Source organism: Peromyscus eremicus, chromosome 7, assembly GCF_949786415.1.
Source record: "Peromyscus eremicus chromosome 7, PerEre_H2_v1, whole genome shotgun sequence".
In the NCBI taxonomy this organism is placed as follows: Eukaryota; Metazoa; Chordata; class Mammalia; order Rodentia; family Cricetidae; genus Peromyscus; species Peromyscus eremicus.
Window position 1 is genome coordinate 62,371,407 of NC_081422.1, and position 21,286 is coordinate 62,392,692.

At 39.5% G+C, this 21,286-nt stretch overlaps 1 protein-coding gene across 1 annotated transcript in view; it reads left to right on the forward strand.

Moving 5' to 3' along the window:
* Vps13c (vacuolar protein sorting 13 homolog C) overlaps positions 1 to 21,286 on the forward strand; it is a 152,753-nt gene that overhangs the window by 7,774 nt on the left and 123,693 nt on the right. The window contains exons 2-5 of the mRNA XM_059268181.1: positions 3,507 to 3,550; positions 6,098 to 6,140; positions 11,658 to 11,753; positions 13,588 to 13,689. Of these exons, the coding sequence (XP_059124164.1) occupies positions 3,507 to 3,550; positions 6,098 to 6,140; positions 11,658 to 11,753; positions 13,588 to 13,689 (285 nt within the window). The remainder of the gene's footprint in view (positions 1 to 3,506; positions 3,551 to 6,097; positions 6,141 to 11,657; positions 11,754 to 13,587; positions 13,690 to 21,286) is intronic.

Genomic DNA, 21,286 nt, shown 5'->3' on the forward strand with positions numbered 1-21,286 from the left:
TGTGCCTGGTATCTGTAGAGACCAGGAGGCCAGAGAGGGCACTGGATCCCACTGGGGCTGCATTGCAGGTGGCTGTGAGCTGCTCAGCGTAGGTGCTGGACACTGAACCTGGGTCCTCTGCAAGAGCAACAAGTGCTCTTAGCCACTCAGCATCTCTCCAGCCCCTCTGTTTTTCTATTCACTACATTGACCTGGTTGTCTCTTCTAATTTAATAATGGCCTTTTTTTTTTAAAGATAGTGTTACTTGCTAATTTAACGGACTTGCTTTCATGTCTACCTTTAATTCATCGGCAAGGATTATTTTATACCTTCTGGTTCAGGTTTACCGTGTTAACATACCCTTCAGACTTGGCTCTGAAGCTTGAAACTGTGTAACTCTCAGCAGTGTGAGCTCGTGCAAAATGTCTGGAGCCTTTTAGTGCCCACGGAGTGGGCTCTCCTTCAAAGCTGGACTCCTGCACTCCACTCCTTACCCAGATCCTTTAGTCCACTTCACAGAGCGCCTTTCCCGTGTCTCCCCGGACATCTGTGGACTTGAGGTTTAGTTCTACCTGATGGCATGCCTGGCCTTCATGTTTTCCTTGCGGGCAGAGTGTAGCGTGTCCACCTCCCATCGTTCAGCCTCCTGACTTTGTTTCTTTTCTTTATTTTTAAGATAAGACACGATTATTTAGTCTTTGCTTTTTTTTTTTTTTTTCCTTTTCCTAGAAACTTCCTGTGTCCTTTAAGTGTTCCTATCTCTGGTGATCTAGCTAAACAGGAAAGTTACTTCTGTGTGTTTGGAATTACTATTTCTGGAAGGAAAACGCTATCTTTTTTTTTTTTGATATTTTTTTCGCCGGTACTCAGTTCAGTATGAAGTGGCTGATTTTTAGGGGGGATGTGTTTCAGTCTTACAAACTATTTAAGTGGAAGATTCTGCGTTCCTGGGCTGTGGAATGGAATGGATGCACATGTACCTGTCAGAACAGCATGCACCGTGTTGGCGAGTTGGCTGGTGCTTTACCTCGCCAGGGCCCTGGCTACTGGCTGAGGGATGGACGCACTTTCCCCCATTCGCTGGGATGCTGCCAGTCTGCAAGGTGCTGGTTTTCCTTCCTCCCTTGGTATTGGACTAGTGGCTCCTCCTTTAGTGCAAATAGCTGCAGAATGATATCGCTATGGCTACCGTTTGTATCGTTTATCCAGGAAGTATGAGCAGGCCTAGCTAGTTCTTTGTTAGTTGTATGTGTCTGCAAGTAAAGTAGATGTAAGGTATGGGGAAGAATTCATATACAAACATTGAGGCAAATTAAACTTAGAATTTACCTTTGCTTTATTTTTTATTTCCTCATTTCCCCTATTTTGTGTCATGATTTTACTTAAAAGTAACCTGGTAATTATAAAAATTGGAAAATACTGAAACGGTTAATACAAAAGCCATCCTTTGTCCCACCATTAGTGATCATCACTTATAGTATTGTTAGGGTTTATTTTTTTGGTGATTATTTATTTATTTGTTTGTTTGTTTTTACATCCCTACTGCAGTTCTCCCTCCCTCCTCTCCTCCCAGTCTCTCCCTTCACCTCCCTCTTTCCCCTCATCCACTCCTCCTCTTCTATTTCTCTTAGAAAAGGGCGGGTCTCCAGTCATTATCAGCCAGCCGGGATATATCAAGTTGCTATTCTGTCAGGTTTTTATTTTCCTTTTGCGACAGGTGTCTTTGTGTAGCCTGGAAATCGATCTAAAATCCAGGCTGGTCTCGAACTCACAGAGATCTCCCTGCCTCTGTCTCCCAAGTGCTGGGATTAAAGGCATGTACCACCTTCGCCCTGCTATTCTGTCAGTTTTTAAAATGTAATGCTTTGAACCTTGTTTGCCATGTTGGCAGTGGTCAATACCTGTTAGTTCGTTATAGAACCACAGGTCACTGTAGTAGAGACAGCCCTGTTTTCACATACATGTTTATATATAGTCACGTTTGTATGTTACGTGCACATGCACATTACTGTCATACCAATTGTGGAAATGTCATTTTCAGTGTGGATGATCCAAGCACTCATTGAGAGTCTCTGGGTGGAACAGTCAGGACTCATGAGCAGGTTCAGGATCTCTGGTCACCCTAGAGCTTGTTAGACTACTCTGAATGGCTGAAGAGAGGTATGTGTGTGCACATCCCTTCTGTTGGCTCAAAGGTTGGGGGGCTTCAGTGTAATTCCGTGTAAGACATCACGTGATATAGTTAAACACAGAGCTGTGTACTTCTGTAATTTTAGAGAATGTGCTCACTAAGAATGACTTCTCTGGGTTAGAGAAATAGCTCAGTGGTTAAGAGCACCGTGGCTGCTCTTGCAAAGGACCTGGGTTTAATTCCCAGCACCCACATAGCCTCTCTGTCTGACCAGTTTCAGGGGATTTAGCACCCTCTTATGGCCTGCATGGGCATTGCATGTGTGGTGCACAGCGAGCATGAAGGCAGACCACCTAAACACATTTAAAAAAGATTCCTCCAAGAGCTGATTACTCTTCTAGGGTTACCCTCTGATTTTTATGTTTGCCAGTGGTGCCTTTCTTTCATCTGGCTTCAAATTTAGTCTTTACTGTGACGACCCCTGTTTGACACTAAAGTTACTGCCTTATTTTAGGTAGATATGTATGTATGTATGGATGTACGTATGTATGTACGTACGTATGTATGTATGTATGTATGTATGTATGTATGACTTTGGGAGAGGGACTTACTCTGTAGTTCAAGGTGGCTTGGAATTCACTGTCTAGTCCACACTGCTCTCAAACTGATAGCGGACCTCAGCCTTAGCCTCCTAAGTGCTGAGGTCACGGGCTTATACCACCACACCTGGCCATCCCAGGCTTTACCTTCTCCCAAGTGCTGAGGTCACGGGCTTATACCACCACACCTGGCCATCCCAGGCTTTACCTTCTCCCAAGTGCTGAGGTCACAGGCTTATACCACCACACCTGGCTGTCCCAGGCTTTATTCTCTTTCCTGCCATACTGTGGAGACTGCCTGACAGTCAAACTCTTTCCTTCCTCTCTAAATACAAAGCTGAAGTATTTCCTGCCCATTCATGGGGGGTGGGGGAGGGGGCGGCTTCCCTGCTTCTCTGCCTTTCTTGTAGCTTTCAACGATTGTCTTAGAAAAATTGGAATATTCCATATACAGAGGAAGCACATATTATTCGTAGAAGTGGCGTTGTGGTGGCACAGCTTACGTTTGTTTGGTTTCTGTTTGTTGGTGTTTTGCACACACATGCACATATATGGTTTTAGAAATTGTATCAGTCTGGGCGGTGTGTAGCCTTTAGTAAACACTATTCTGTAAACAGTTTTGCCTGTCCTCCATTGCTTTGTTCCGTAATGCAGATATGTTCTGGCCTCTGCCTCCTGCTCCTCACATTCTTCCATCTGTGTCCTTAGCGCTAGCTTTACGTCCTTGGTGTTTGGTAGATGTGGCACGTTATACTAATGGCTGTATTAATATTACGTTGTTTTTTGTCTTTTACAGGTAATGTGGCTTTAGATAATCTGCAGATAAAAGAAAATGCTCTGGTAAGGGTTATTATTTTTTTTTAAGTTATGCTTAATAGCTCAGTTAATTTGGCAGGCTCTTAGAAATGTTTGGTTACTAGGCATCTGTACCAGGTACCAGATAAAGTGACTGAGTCACTCCAAGCAGGGTTCCTTATTTAACTATTTGCCATTGGAAATTATGGATTAAAGATTTACAGTTTTCCCCAAATGATCAAAATAATATTTTCTTTTTTCTTTTTGCAAAATGTAGTTATTTCCATGACTTAATTGGATTGTATAGCTTTTTAGTATTTTTTGCAAAATAGAGTTTGTTCCATGACCTAATTGTATAGCTTTGCTGTCTCCATTTGTCTTACAGAAATATTTTTCTTCAGATTATCCTTAGACATTTTCCAGGCAAATTAGGGCTTGGTGCTAACCCGCGATCTAAATGATATGGAAGTAATGCCGTGACAGGGTAGCCAGTGTGTACTGAGGTAACAGTAAGGTAGGACTGGCATTTTAGCTTTAGGGAGGAATTTGCATCATTTGCTGTTAAGCTAAAGGCAAGCAGCATTCACCCTTCCCACACCCATTGAGGTTCAGTTTAACATGTTATGCAAATCTGTAGCCAGAAATTTTTCTGGTCCTGCCTGCCCACCCCCCCAACAGTTGCCCACTTGGTCCCAAGTAAACACACAAAGGCTTATATTATTTACAAACTGTATGGCCTATGGGTTAGGCTTCTTGTTAGCTAGCTCTTATAATTTAACTCAACCCATTTCTATTAGTATATACAGAACTGAAGTCTGTGATATCTCTTAAGAATGTTTATTCATCATATTTCAGATTTCCTGCATGCATGCTTGTATGCATGTGTGCGTACATGCTTCTTTTTCTTTTTTTGAGATAGGGTCTCATGTAGATAATGTTAGCTACAATCACTACCTAGTTAAGGCTTACCTTGAATTCCTGATCCTCCTTCCTCCATTTCTCAAATGCCGAGATTACAAGCATGTGCTAGATTTTCTTTTTTCTCAGTTTCAGTTTCCTAATGTGCTTGAGCACTGGTTCCGTAGCAGAACCCGCCGTGGCCTTGTGGCTTGCCGAGATGAGAAAGAGAGCCTGGCACATTGGAAATACTCAGAGTAGTTAACTGTCCCCCCCCCCCCCCCCGACTTCAGGTGGCATGCCTCCATTTTTAACATTTTATTTAAAAATTTAGAACGTAACAATTCTGTTGCTAGAGGTTAGAGCCAAGTTCATTTTTTCTCAATTTATGAGAAGATTTTGTAAGAAAATAAGTATAAATACAACTGTGGGCACAGTATTCATTATCATCACCAAAAGACAGATTGAGCCGTCAGCCAAATTTGAGTTCTGGTTAAAATTAAGATAAGTTACTTTATAATTTATAGACTTTAGTACTTAAAACTAGCCCCCTTTCACAATATAACCATATCAGTTTTATTTATGTATTTTTTAAAAATAGTTTTGTGGATTGAATCTATGTCCTTCCTGTGCTGGGCAGGTGCTTTCACACTGTGCTGTTTCCCTAGCCTGAAATTTTGCTTGGGAATGGGAACTTTATTCATTGCTAAAATTATTCCAGGAGAATAAAAATGAGCATAGAGCTGGACAGTGGTGGCGCACGCCTTTAATCCCAGCACTTGGGAGGCAGAAGCAGGTAGATCTCTGTGCGTCCGAGGCCAGCCTGGTCTACAGAGTGAGTTCCAGGATAGGCTCCAAAGCTACACAGAGAAACCCTGTCTCAAAAAACCAAAAAAAAAAAAAAAAAAAAAAAAAAAAAGCAGGGGACAGCATTTATTAGGTGACTTATGTTGAACATGCCTGTCTTGACCCCTGGAGAACAGAGTCACCACTTATTCCAATTCTTTTGTCAAAGGTGCTGTGATCAGTTCCTCTGCACCTAGAGTGTTTGTAGAATTGTATGATCATGAACATGGATTCATAGTTAATTGGACCCTACGGTATTATAGTTCAGTGTTCAAATAGTCACAGTATTCATACATGTTAAGTAATAACTAACAATAATAATAACAGCAAGTCTGCACTGACTGGTTAAAGTTGAATAATTCTGAAGATTTGTCCTCTTTATGAATGAGAGTTATGGCTTAGTGACCAGGAGTCCAGATCAGGCAAAAGTTATTGCTGTTGGTTGGCATGTATAATATCTAAGAGGAATATAGTTTGGTGAATCGTGTGATAGAGCCTTCTTTTTCAGGGGGTTTTGTTTACTCATTTGCTAAATGTATTATCTGAAAGAGTTATTCAGGGATTGTTTTTAGGTGACATAAGAATATGGCCTCTGTTCCTTCCCATTTCATGAATATCAGATAAACAACGTCCATCTGTTTCATTTATTAAAATAACCTGTTCGTACAATTATTTTCCTTACGAATTCCTTTCTACTTATAATTTTGCTTCTCTGTGACTTCTTTATGTAAAACTACTGTTTAATGAAGCATTCATAGCCATGAATTACTCAACTGTATACTGTTGATGTACAGAAGTGATTTGGAGGTTGCTTAAAGAAGTCCTGTAATTTTTTTCTTTCTTATGAAGAGTGAATTGGATGTTCCTTTCAAAGTCAAGGCTGGCCAAATTGGTAAGTACTTCACTCCTCATTGAGTTACTTAGTCCTTTGGAGTTCTTGTTTTTCCTGTACTGTTTGACCCAAGAAATCACCTTTGCTTTACCAAAAGTGGGGGAAGTTTTTTGGTTTATTTTCAGAGTTTAGTTATTTGGAAATAATTAATTTCAGAGTTCTAAACCTAATGTGCATCATATATGATACTTAAGTATTTTTTTTTAAATGAAGGGATAGAATATTACTCTTTAAAAAATGGAAGGACATTTGAACTGTGATGGTCACGACCTCCAGCCTTTGGCTTTACTACATAAAACATCTTTGGTTTCAAAGCTGATAACCTGGTTTCCTATACATTTTCTTTATATATGTGAAAGTCATACAATTTAAAACTCTGTTGACTAGACTGTAAATGAAGCCATTTCCCTCATGTTTGTTCACCCATCTTCACTTGATGTGTTATGCAGCAGTGTGGTATGGAGGAAATGCTTTGGTAAGTACGAAGTCTCCTTCCTTGCAGCTAAACTCTTATCCATCATCCGTAACTCAGTGAAGAAAATTTTCAATAGGAGATTTAATCTACAAAGCTCTCTCAAATAATCCATGTGACCTGGTTTTACTTTAACTTAAAGAAACAGAAATGTCTATCTGTATCTATCACTTATTTGTCTAGCATCTATTTATTATCTATCTATCTATCTATCTATCTATCTATCTATCTATCTATCTATCTACCTACCTACCTACCTACCTACCTGTCCTTCCTATCTGTCTGTCTATCATCTATCGATCATCTACCATCTATCTCTCTATCTCTTTGTATCTATCTAATCTATCTATCTATCTATCTGTCTATCTATCTATCTGTCTGTCTGTCTGTCTATCTATCTCTCTATCCCATCTATTCCGTCTGTCTGTCTGTCTGTCTATCTATCTATCTATCTATCTATCTATCTATCTATCTATCTAATCTATCTATCCCATCTATCTGTCCATCCATCCATCCATCCATCCATCCATCATCTATCTATCATCTACCATCTATTTCTCTATCTTTCTTTGTATCTGTCTGTCTGTCCGTCTATCTCTCTACCATCTATCCATCATATCATCTATCTGTCTCTCTAGGTGGGTTACTGTTACTTTAGAATTGGACTTAAAGACTCATTTGTCCACTCCTCCCCTACTGCTGGTTACACTATTTCCCTTCTTCAATCACTATTCTCCTAAATTTTAGGACTTTGTTCTTTACTGCTTTAGCATCATTTCCACCTTTTATTGAAAATAGATGTTTTTCTCACATAATACATCCTGATTACAATTTTCCATCCCTCTGATCTTCCCAGTTCTTCCCACCTCCTCTCACATCTGGATCCAGTCTCTTTCTGTCTCTCATTAGAAAACAAACAGGCTTCTAAAGGATAATAATATAATAAATATAAACTAATCTAACAAAACTTAACACATTGGAATTGGATAAAACAAACAGAAGGAAAAGAGCCCAAGAGAAGGCACAAGAATCAGATGCCCACTCATGTGCATGTTCAGGGATTCCATGAAAACACTAAACTGGAATCCATAATACATATGTAGAAGACCTTTTACAGAACCATGCAGACCCTGTACATGTTTCCTCAGTCTCTGTGAGTTCATATGAGCTTTGATCATGTTGATTTTAGAGGGTCTTGTTTTCTTGAGGTCTTCCATCCCCTCTGGCTCTTACACTTTTTCTGGTCTCATCTTCCTCAGGGTTCTTTGAGCCCTGAGGGGAGGGAGTTAACAGAAACATTCCATCTAGGCTATGTCTGGCTGTGAATCTCTGTACTTGTTCCCATCTACTACAGGAAGAAGCTTTTCTGATGTTGGCTGAGCAAGGCACTGATCTATGAGTAGAGCAGAATGTCATTAGGAGTCATTTTATTGCTACATTTTTATTATTAATTTTTATTTAGTTTTCTCTTAGGTCCCTGGATTATGTAATCTTAGTTTTTTTTTTCCTCCAAGCAGTGTTGGGTATGGCTTCCATCTTGTGGAATGGGCCTTAAGTCAAATAAGACGTTGATAGGTTAACTCCCACAAGCTTTGTGCCACCATTGCCCTAGCGTATCTTTCAGACAAGACAGCATCGGAGATTGTAGGGTTTGTATTTATGTTTCTCCTTTGATATATTCAGAGTATCTTTCTCCAAAGATGCTAGAACCTATGTGAAGGCACTCTTGGTACTGGAAGCTTCATCTGGTGACAAGAGATTGCCAGTTGAGGCTCTGTCTCCCCCATTATCTGTCTATTTCATTTAGATAGCCTTAGATACAAACTTTAGAAAGCTTCTGCTGTATTATATTTCCATAATACCCATCTAATAATCCTTAATTTTAATCTGTATCTCCCCATATTCCCTCCCTCATCTCCTTCTCTCCTCTTTCTCCCTACTTGATCATCCCATTCCAGTCTTTTCCATCCATTCATAATTATCTATTCTATTTCCCTTTCCTAATAAGATCTGTCTGTTCCCTCAGTCTTTTACTGTATACCTAACCTCTGTGGTTCTACAGATTGTAACTTGGTTATCAATGACTTACTAGCTAATATCCTCATATAAGCAAATACATGCCATATTTGTTTTTCTGGGTCTCGATACCTCAGAATGATTTTTCTTCTAGTTCCATCCAATTACCTGGGAATTTCATGTTTTCATTTTTTTAAAATGGCTGAGTAATACTCTATTATGTAAATGTATCACATTTTCTTTATCCATTCTTCTGTTTTGGTATATCTAAGTTTTTTCCAATTTCTGGCTATAATGAATAGAGCAACAGTGAACATGGTTGAGCAAGTGTCCTTGTGATAGGATTAATCATACTTTGGGTATATGCCCAAGAGTGGTATAGCTGGATCTTGAGGTAGATTGATTCCCATCTTCCTGAGAAATCACCACACTGATTTCCAGAGTGGCTGTATAAGTTTGCAATCTCATCAGCAATTGAGGAGTGTTCCCCTTACTCCACATTCTCGCCAGCATGAGCTGTCATTTGTTTTTATTGATCGTGGCCATTCTGATGGTGAAAAATGAAAGCTCAAAGTAGTTTTGATTTGCATTTCCCTGATGACTAAGGTTGTTGAACATTCCTTTAAGTGTTTCTTAGCTATTTGAGTTTTTCTCTTTTGAGAATTCTCTGTTTAGATCTGTTTTAAAATTGGGTTACTTGTTTCCTTGATATCTACTTTTTTGAGTTCTTTATGTATTTGAACTTGAACTACATAGCAAATTCAAGGCCAACCAGGGCAGCTTGGACTCTGCCTCTCAAGAAAAGGTAGAATGTGTGGTTGGGAGACAGCCTAGTGAAGCAGTTGCCTGGCATGTGTGGGGTTCCTGGGTTCAGTCTCCAGTACCACATACACTCATAAAAGAGACTGTCATGTTCAGGACCTTTTTGGGGGATGACTTGATAAGTCAGGGTAAATGAAGAGAAGGGTAAGGAACAGGCAGTCCTTTTCTGTTAAAGGGCTGTTGCCTGTGTTTTTGATCTTATGCTCACTAAGAAGGCAATTTCTTGTGAGGAGGTCATGAAGTTATGTTGTAAATATAGTTGTTACTGACTATAAAAGTATAAGAATTAGAAGTGATCCAGAAGTGTGCTGACGTGACTTACAGGCTCCTCTGACCTGGAAGCCATGAAACAAACTCAACAACTTTGCACGCTGAAGAGAAATGAAATAAAAATATTTTGATTATTTTAAATTATATGGATGTGGCTCTGTGTGTGTGTATGTGCACATGAATGCAAGTGCCCACAGAGGCCAAGGGTGCCCTTGGAGGTGGAGTTAAAGGTGTTTGTCAGTCACCTGATGTGGGTCCTCTGAAAGAGCAGTATGTGTGCTTAACTTATCCACTGAGCCATCTCTCTGGCCCTTGGGAAATGAAAATTTTAATGCAGAAATAATTTGATATTCTATCCCTGGCACTACATTTCCACATTAAACTGACTTGGTTACATAGCTGTCCAATTGACCAGAATATTCTCCCTTGTAGAACATTATTTTATTTCCTTTCATTTTGTTGTATTGTTTTTCAATTTGTTTGAATGGTGAGCACCTTTTTTTAAACACTGCCAGTGATCCTGGTCATACGACTTCATATCCACAAGTGAGTCAAATCGGATTCCTTTCTAATAAATCTTGTTAGCAGCACTCACCTGATATCTATATTTTTTAAAATGATAATGATGGGGACCAGAGAGATGGTTCTGCAGTGAAGAACACTGGCAGCTCTTGCCCTTGCAATCCTTAGCACCCACATGACAACTCCCATCTCCTAACCCCAGTTACAGGGATCCAACACCCTCTTCTGGCCTCCACAGGCACCGGGCATGCATGTGGTATACATATATGCATGCTGCCCACACAGCCATACACATAAAATAGATAAATAAAAATTATGATGAAGGAAGATGTTTGATATTTTATTTTTGGAACATGGAAAACTTCAGGAGTAGGAAAGGTTAGGACAGAATTGTAATCATGACAACTGGCTAGGACATTAGCCGTCTGTGGCCTTGGAAAGAGGAGTTTGGAAAAAGATAAAGAGATAATGAAAAGGTTCCCCAAATGATTTCACCTGTTTCAGAATTCAGATTTCCTCTCTCTTCTTCATGCCTAGCTTCTCCTCATACAACACCAAATGAGTTACTAATATTAGGGCCATAGTTCTTCTGTAAGAGTGATAGTTTTTATGGGCTCATTTCTGAATAGCATTAGACTGATTTTGAACTTGCTGGTGGTGAGTCTGGCTTTGAACTCCTGATCCTCCTGCTTCTGTCTCCCAACTGCTGGGATCACAGGTGTGCACCACCATGCTCAGCTTAATACCATTGTTTCTAAGAGAGAACGTATGTTCTGCTTCTGAGTGATTTGTCAGTACATAATTGTAAACTAAGAAATCTGAGTTGTATAGCATTAGCAATGTAAAAGAAGATAATGCTGGCTGTGAAACAGCATGCCTTGCCTTCAGATCTGGCCTCTTCCATTCATCGCTGTTTGACCTGCTGCCCACATTCATAAAGGAGAGAAGGGACTTCTCTGCTGCTTTGGTTCCTGTTTGCACAGACACTACAGTGGCTGTGTTGATGGCCACGGGCAGTACTTACAGTGGCTGTGTTGATGGCCACGGGCAGTACTGCTGGTGAGGCTGGAAGATTGTGTCTTCTGGTGTGTCCAGTGCAGAGTTCTGACTCCAGCATCTTCACTGATGACCTTGCTGGACACAGATGATTAATTTTGCCTCTCTGAGACTGAGCTGCCTTTTCCTTTTCCAGATTTCTGTGATTACTGTTTGATTTATCAAATGCGGTATTGTCATAAAGTTTAGAAAGTATAAAATATACATTTTAAATATCAACTCCTCCCCCCTTTTTTTCCGGAGTGACAAATATACCAAGTGCCTGGAGAGTTTTGTGCTTTTCATGGGAAATGAGAGATTTATTTGTATCTTCTTCAGCAGTCAAATAAGGATTTAAGACGGAAATTGTGTTTCTTTAGATAAATTAACTTTGAAGATTCCCTGGAAAAACCTTTATGGAGAAGCAGTCGTTGCCACCCTAGAAGGATTATACCTGCTTGTGGTCCCTGGAGCAAGTATGTCGTTTTACACTGTAATCATTCAGTGACATTGCAATCAAGTGAAATTGTTCCCCTCTGAAGTTTTCTAATATGAAGAGGAGCGAGAACGTATGTAAGACACTGACCCTGTGTTCATAGGGCAGTGAAGAAGCATGCCGTTATATATGTAGACACGTGTGCCGGCACATTTGTGTACCAAGTGCTTTTCTGTTGTTGATGAAGACAGTACAGTCAGTCTGTTTTAACTTTATTCCCCACGAGTACTTATTTGGTATCTGAAGCTTTTTAAGGGTTGTTAGTCAGTTGTTGACAGATGTACTATTGAAGAATGAATTGAAGTAAGAAATTTAACATGTACCAGTATGTTAACTTACATATTGTTGAGACTGGAAACTTTTCCCATATTTTGTTGCTTCTAATTTTAAGCAAATGTTCTTTCACACGTGTGTGCCAGGTTGTTTCTTCCTTAGGAATCGCAATATTTTAATAATAGTTAATATTTTGAGATACTGAAGCTTAATATCTTTAGTTATTGCTGTTTTCAGCTAAGATGGACAATATGAGAAAAATCTGAATGCTTTGGGAAAAATTACTCAGTTTCCCAACCATAATATGGAGATAGTGTTTATTTTTCATCTTGCTTGTTTCACTTTCTACAGTACTAGCTTCCTTGTTTAGTAGTTATCAATTAAATACATATTTCTTCAATGCTTTTTGTGTATCATGGTTGTCAAGGTGATACTGAAAAGTTTTGAAAGGTAGTGAATATTAACTGTTTCTTTGCTATTATGAAATACTATGATTATTTCCCTTTTTGTCTCTTAAAAATGTTTTTTTTAGTTCATCATACAGATAATGCCTCTCATTGCGGCAGCTTAATATATGTGCTACTATGTTTCATTCAAAATCTCCTTCTTATAGATTTTTTTTAACTTTTATATTTTCTTAGAATATTATTATCAGATATGAGATTACAGATAAAATGATGTGTTAGGATTATTAATTATCCCCCAGATACTTTGTGAAAACATTTTTATCAGTCTACATTAATACCAGATAATAGATGTAATTATTCATTTTTTTGTTTGTTTATTTGTTTATAGTTTTTTTTGAGGCAGGGTTTTTCTGTGTAGCCCTGGCTGTCCTGGAACTCACTTTGTAGACCAGGCTGGCCTCAAACTTGGAGATCCTCTTATCTTTGCCTCTGGAGTGCTCAGATTAAAGGCATGCACTACCACACCCAGCTTTTATTTATTTTAAAAATGTATTTATTTATGTGTATTTGTGTGTGCCTGTGTGAGTTTATGCTCACCACATGTGTGCAGGTGCCCCTGGAGCCTGGAAGAGGGTGTCAGATCTTCTGGAACTTGTGAGCTGCCTGATGTGGTGCTGGGAGCCGAACTTGGGTCCTCTGCAAGAGCAACAAATGTTCTGAACCACTGTACCACATCTCCAGCACTCACTTATTTTTATAGATACTAATTTTTACCAGTCAGGCGGTGGCAGCGAGTATTCAGACCCATTTTTCTGTCTTCTGCTTTCTTCTTTGAGTTATCTACCCAGCCTTTCCCGTCTTTTCTGTTTTTAGCTACCTTCCTCCTTTCAATTTCTGTCCTTTTTCCCTTTGTGATGCTTTATAAACAAATAGGAATCATTTATGTGCAAATGATTTTATATAATCATTTAATGTAATTTTTATGTAAAAATGTAAATTTTTATAAGGTTAATCTTTGCAGAAGTGTTGTTTGACATATAAAAATGATGTTAGCATATGATTATAACGAAGTTAAAGTTTCTCATTTGTGTACTGATTCACTTCTTTTTGTGAGAATTAACTGTGTGTTTTTAGGTATTAAGTATGATGCTGAGAAAGAGGAAAAATCCTTGCAGGACATTAAACAGAAAGAACTTTCCCGAATTGAAGATGCCCTTCAAAAGGCAGCAGAGAAAGGTACAGCATGTTTATTTTAAATACCTAGACACTTATATTTCAGACATATTTAGTATCATTTTCTACCTTCTTTTTTCTTGTGTTTTTTGTTTTTTTAAGACAGAGTTTCTCTGTGTAGCCCTGGCTGTCCTGGAACTTGCTCTGTAGACCAGGCTGGCCTCGAACTCACAGAGATCTGCCTGTCTCTGCCTGCCAAGTGCTGGGACTAAAGGCTTTCATAGACTTTCTTAAGCTCTGTTCTAAAGAAAGAACCTTCTTTTCCAGTCTTAAAATGCCATTTATAAATATTTCATTGACCAACATTGAGGATTGATTGCTTTTGTCTAGTGACTGTTTTATTCTAAGTTTCCAAAGATAGCTGTGTTTTGAGTAACATTGAGATAGGTGTATTTTATGTGTGGCATTCATCTTAACCTGCGGTTTTGTAAGATGACAAGGTTAAGCTGTCACAGTGCAGACGTGGCTAGACACTGCTGCTATGATCCTATTTCCCCATCTCTTTAGGAGATAAAAGATTTCCACAAGTCTTTTCTTCAGGTCTCACCATTTTAACACTCTCAAAAATTTCTGTTTTTATCTAAGATAAATTTGATAACTATGTTACATTTTGATTTTGACTTTGGTTTCTAAAGCCAGATCAGAATGAAAGGAAAAGCATCATTAGTCTGTAGTGTGATGATTGAAGAACTTTTCCAGATTCCAGCTTGTTAATCTCTTTAAAATCAAACCGTATCTGTTTCTGACTGAGGTATAACTTACTAGTATTTCACTGCATTTTCCAGTCATTTGGTGTGTGTGGGTTTCAGTGATGACGACTGATAGTCTCTGATAATGTAAAGCAAATATTTTTGAATTTTATTATTTCACTCTATGTACAAAATTTCTTTTTTCTACAAAGAAAACAGGATAAGACAAGGCAAATATTAACTTAAAAAATGACCTGGATTTACAGTCACACACGGTGAGGGCTCTTTCTGTTGCGCTGGTAACATGAATCGGTGAGAACTCTATTTTGAGATGACTTCTTGAGCTGAGTGTGGTTGTTTAGTTCTGGCTACTCTGGAGGTTGATGTGGGAGACCCCATGGCCCAGTAGTGTGGGCTGGTCTGGGCGACAGGAGACCCTCCTTAGACAGCTGCAGCAGCAGTATCCGCTCCTGGAGCTTCCTGGTCACTGACCCTAATCCCTTTTCGTCTGAGGAATGTTTGTCTTATGCAGAAATGTTGATTCTTTACTAGAAGTTACTAATGCCAGTCATAATACAGAGGCTACTATAACGGAAGAAAATGGTTTTCTTTTCCACTTTAGAATGTTACCTTTCCATTGGAACTTAAATAGTTTGCATCTTTAGGAAGAGTTTATCTGTGTTGCTTCTTTGTACAGAATAAAGCATGCTGAGGTTTTCTGAGGGAAGTCCAGTAGGATTTTTCAAAATCAGTTTTGTTTCATTAGTGTATGTAGAAATAGTTCAATAAAAATGAGGTGTGATACTCAGAGAGCCTTAGAATTTCATTTCTTTCTATAGATTTTCCAGAGTAAGTATATTTTCTTAATTCACATGCATACACACACACACTGTGCACACATATGCACACACACATGCACATACATGCACACATATATATCCATCTAGGCATAATGGCATATTTAGGTATACTGATACATAATTATACATTTATAGTAACATATGTAATTAATATGTTACCTTTTGTGAAATCTCCAACTCCCTTTTTGGCAGGACTACTTGTAATTGCTTAAAAAGTACTTTATTTCCAGTGCTCTGTAAGAAGGTGTGAACTGATCTGTTTTAGTAATTGACGGTTTAATTGGGATACTGATAACGTCCTATACATTTTGTCCTTTGTGCTTATGAGATTTTGACTGCTAGGTATTTAGTGCTTAGCTCCAAGCTCACAAGTTTGGGTCTGGTGGAGACTCGTGATTTCTCTGTAGAGGGTGAACAGCTGCGGAGCTGGTCCTGCATGAGTAGGTCTGTTAGGTCTGTACAGTATGTAATACAAACATGGCAGCTTCTTGGGTGATAAATTTTAGGATTTGTTGGAATGTATTTAAAATTCAGGAAATGGGGCCTGGAGATGGCTCAGGGGTAAAGGCGCTTGCCCCCAAGCCTGACAGCCTGAGTTCGATTCCCCAGACCCACATGGTGGAAGGAGAGAACTGACTCCCGCAAGTTGTTCCCTGACTTCTGCTTGTTGCCTTGTTCACACATAAATATGTAATAAAAACATAATACTAAAAAAATAAAATTCAGAACGTGAAGTTCAGGTTTTCACGTACTGGTTCTGAATGTAAAATAGTTGAATTTAGTAATTGTTCTCAATATGCTGAGAGATTATTTTCCTGTAACTGAAGAAATTCATTTAATCATTTTGACTGCATTGTAAATATTCTTTCCTAGTTTTCATGGCTATGCATCATCTTCTTATGATGCTTTTCATGTGAATGATAAATATATCCTTTAAATACTTCACCTCTTACCATACTAATTAATAGTTATTACCTAATTGTCACATTTCTTCAGACTTACATTCCTAGTCTTTCTTGGTTTTAAAGCGCAATGGCACCTTTGCCTGTGTGGTGACTTGGGGAGATAAAAGAGGGGGTGCTCCGGCCTTCCTGGGCAGATAATGAGAGCAAAGATAAAACCCTCATGTTGACATACCTGAAAACATGTAACTTCTTAAAATACCGCTATCATTGTTTGGAACAGAAACTGAAGGTTTTCATTTCACTTTCAGTGAATTTACTTAGCTGTAAAAATAACCTTTTTCTCCTTTCATTTCTCTGGAGTGACTTTCTGTACTTGGGAAGGCAATTACACACAGCTTCCCATATGTTAACTTCCATATTGAAAATGTTAATTTCGCAAGGTAATATACACGTACACTTAAAAATCCAGTGGTTCCCCATGTCACTTAGGGTGACAGGTGGCAGTCCCCTGTGTACACTTTGCTGTCTTTCACACCCTTTTCTTTGAGATCAGCTTATGTTTTAGGAGCATCAGTGCTGTCATTTTCTGATTTGCTAATGTGTGACATTACCCCAGACTTCTTGTTATGCTCATCAAGGAGTTTGCATCTTGCTGTTTCTTTCCACGCTAACTCCCTGTCTTCTCCTGTTGACATGAGCCCCAAAGGCCATGGCGCGATGCCCTCTGCATCTCCTCAAAATCTGGATAGGTCATGACTGCTGGCCAGTTACTCTCTGTGACTAGGCTTCATTTGGGAGGGAAATGGGGGAGGGTGCTGTGACTCAGTGGGCAAAGGGTGCAGGTAGCCTATCTGCAAGGAACATGTCACACTAAAGTAAGATGAGATTTTCTCATCTGACTTGAAAATGAATGGCAAGTGTCATAGGAACTTAATGAACATGGGCAAAATGACAGGCGGGGAGAGAATCCAGACAGCAGATCCGTGTTGTGTTTGAAAATGAAAATCACAGCAAGACCTGAACCATCACTGCTGTTTACCTGCCCTGACCAGTTTGATGGCTCTGACTCTCACGATGGAGAATTTTTGGTGTAATAGGAAAATACGGTTTGTATGTGGAAAGGACGGACCTGGTGTCACTGGGAATGTCTCCTTAGGAGTGGGTGGTTTTACTGTCTCAGACTCTTCACTCGCCCTCTCGCGTGGTTTCTGAGTCTTTGCAGTTAAGTTCAGGGGCATTTCCTGTGCAAAACTGAAGGTGTCTTACAGTGCTTTGCCTTTCGGTTTCTGCTGCCGTGGGATGCAGGTGCACACTCAGGGGAGTTCATGTATGGCTTGGAGAACTTGCTTTACAAGGACGTCAAGCCTGGTGGGTATGCATGGTTAATTATACTTCACTTCGTGAATGTGATGTTCTCATCCATGCCTGAGCGTTTAGTGGAGTCCATTCGATGGTGTGCCACCCTTTGAGAAATATGGAAATGTAATTCATGTTCACACCCTCGCCCTCCCTTCCTCTTCCCTCCCCTCTGCAGCCATTCACTCATTCACTGAGTCTTTTGAGCGTCTTCTGGGGCAAACTCTATGCTGGGGGCTTGGTGTCTGTGGATGAGCAAGCAGAGTTCACTGCCCCTGTGGAGCCAGCTCCCATAGCGGCAGATGATTATGAAATTCCTACTGCCCTTTGGCCTTAGTTTCTAGTATGGTAGTAGTCCTGCCCACCTGACTACTTTCTCATGCTTACAGCAGAGATTTGCAAATTTGCAAGAAGCAGTAAGATGATTTTTTTTTTTTTTTTTTTTTTTTTTTTTGTAATACTTCATTCAGAGCCTCAAGGCGGGACTTCTGCATCTTCTCATGCCCTCCCTGATTGTGGAATCTTCTTTAGTCTGCTGCCCGGTGCAGTATGTTGAAACCTGAAGCTTCACAAAGGCAAATTGAAGGCTGTTTGCTGTAGGATTTAGAAGGGAACCTTTTGTACACTAGTATTTGTACCAGATATATAGCAACAGTTTTTACTATTTTAAATAAAATATTACGTTTTTGTAACCCTTCAGGAGTTTTTTTTAATGTTAATTTAATCACACTTTAGATTTGCTTGGACTAAATGGTAAATGGATCTGCATCTCAAATTTTAAACAATGAGTGCTATGTTAGAATTCTCATGCAGATAGAAGCTTCTTTCATATTTATGTTCATTTTGACAGTAGGGTGAGCTTGCATGGCAGATTCACAGCATTAAGTGAAATTATCCTGAGGACAGTTGTCTTTTTACAAATCTGCCATGGTAGTGACCACGGCTGACTGCTGATTGTTACTTTGTTCAATACAGAGGGTAGTATGGGAAATCTCAGGGCTCATTGTGCAATTTTATAGGCCGTAATGAACTGGCTCTCTGTTATCACTGGGGCCAGGGTTTTCTGGTCTATAAATGGATGTTGGTGACCCATTCTAATATGTTTACACAATCACTGGGCCTTGTTAAAAGTCAGCAGAAGTCACAATGAAGGACCTTAACTGATTCGTTACCCTTCTTCTTTTAGGTTTTAAAGTAATCCTGGATAAAGTGAGGCTCGTGGTACAGTGAGAAGAGTTCCTTTGATGCTGCCCTCATTCCCTTAGCTAGGAGCTGATGTGTACTTCCTGACAGTTTTCCCTTTCAGTGTCCAAGTGCATAGTCTGCCCTTATTTCACACCACTTTGTTTTTTAAACTTTAGAGCAGCCATTCTCGGAAAGACAGAGACAGCTATTTTCATAATGCTATCAAAGCGTTTAATTTATCACTGAGTTGACATTTGTGTGCAGGTGTACAAGCAGTGGCTTGTAAACTCAGTGCCTGTCGTGGCCTGATCCCAGGCGGGACACCTCACTGGACCACTAGTCATTGTATTCTTTGCTACTGTGTACTCATTACAAGACAAAAGAAAATGAAGTGTGCCAGTTTTAACAGACATTGGTTCTTGAGCAGGTCTCTAAAATTTTGTGGGACACAAGAGAAAGTATGTGTGAAGCCTTTCTGAATGCTGAGGCAGGTTCTTTCTCAAGGATGATTATTTGTGCAGATGTGGGAATTGTTAGTTGAAGTTGCTTCTTTTGGACAGAGGCCGTTTTTTACTTGAAAGATTGATGATTGTCATCATTCAAGTTTGAGTGTGTAGCTACTTCACGAAACAAAGTAAAAGTGAACCAGCATATTTGAGTGGTAACCCTTTGTACTTTGAAGGAAACATTAGAATGTTAAGAAGCCCTCGTTTGCCACCTTGAGCTAACAGCCCCCCAGGATGGCCAGACTTTCCCATGAGACTGGTGGTGATTCCAGCAAGTGTGCCTCTGTGTTAAACGGTGACAAGACTGGACCTGAGGAAGGCTTGCCCAGCTCATTGCAGCGGGATTTCCATGTAGCCAGTGAGGGATGAGTCATGGGTGTGTGAAAGGCCCACGTAATGTGTGAGGAGGCCAGCTGATTGTGATCTGGCTGACTCCAAAACTATAATTAAGAAACTCTATTTACTGAACTTGAGTGCATTCCCCATTATTACACTAAGAGACCGTGAAAACACTTTTTATTGTGTACTTCAATCAGAACAGCATATTTCAGTAGATTGAAGGCAGAAGCAGATATGTGAGTCCAGCCATCTTCTACTAAGCCAGATATTAAGGGGATTCGTAAAAATGAAAAAGCACATGCTTCTCACTGTGACTTTAAATTGTGTTTGTATACAATATATATGTATACACATACAATATGTGTATATATAGGGCATAATTATAAGTAATCAAATGATGCTTTAATATTATTTTGAAAGAATTAAGAAAATAGTTTCTGTTTTTATTTCCAGCATGGTAAATATGAATAATTATAGCATATATTACTTAAAATCTCTACAAATTGCTTATGCTTTAAATGTGAATTAAAGGGTCCTGAGACCAAAGTTTTGGGAACTGTTTTAGAGTATTTGAGAGTCGTACATTTATTCTTCATTAGATTAATTAGGAACTTTCATCACTATGTAGCACTCTTGTAGATTTAAAATGGTTTGAGGAGGACTGGCCTGATGTCCCTCACGCTTACATTAAAGATTGGACAGGGTCTAGACCACCTGTGAAGCTAGAGCGTTAACAGCTGGAATGGTTTCTGAAGAGTGCTGACTTTTTTACTTTTTTCCAAGTAGTATTCCTTGAGAACTCAGTCTTTCTGTATGTTTGATTTATGGACTGGAATCAGGAACTGTGACTGTGTTAGGAAATGCTGGTGTCTGCACTATCCAGCTTCTGTTATGTATGTAAGTGCTTTCTTCTGGAAACTCAGAGTTTATTTCTGTAATTCAAGTTCACGCCTTAATTTTATGGTAGAACAGTTTGCAAATATCAACAAAACAAAATAGAAGTTTATAACTATATACAAATATATTTCCATCTTATTTATGTATTTTGTTATGTTTACATGTAGATGTTTTAATTCATTTGAGCAGACAAATATTGTGTACTTTTTGCTTAGATATGAATCTCTGTCCTTGGAAGCCTCCTGCTGGATAGGAACCGTCTTGCTCACTGGCAAGAGAATCAGGCAAACACTTTAGATACAGTGCCCTCCCTGTTTATTAGAATTTTGTGTAAGCTCCAGGCCCTGGGGCTGCTAGAGGAGCTGTGAGAAGCTTCAGACAGGCAGCGAGTCATCCAGCAGGATGCTGGACATGAGACAGCCAGTGATGTCTAGAAGATTGCTCAGCAAAGGATGGCAGCCATTTACAGAACGCTGTGTAGGGAGGCAGTAGGCATTGGCATTATGTGTGTTTTGTAGTTCATGACTGGCAGGAGTCACAGAGATAAGGCCTGTGTCATGCAGACATTTGATTTTATCTGGCAGGCTGCAGAGAGCCTTTGAATGATTTTTGAACAGGGCGTTGATGGGCTCAACTAGTATTTTAGATGCAGTAGCATGCAGAAGGTTCTGTAGCAGAAGGTGAGGATGGGGGCAGAGTCAGGAGGACGTCCTCGGGGAGTTGAGGTCACAGCTGATGCCTGGCTGCCTGTTGAGTAGAACATTCACAGGCTGGGTAGGAAAGGTGTTGGTTAATGTGAAAATGTCAAATAAAAAAGGATGCAATTTAAAGGAGTGACTGCTAGTTGAATGTACTATTTAGCA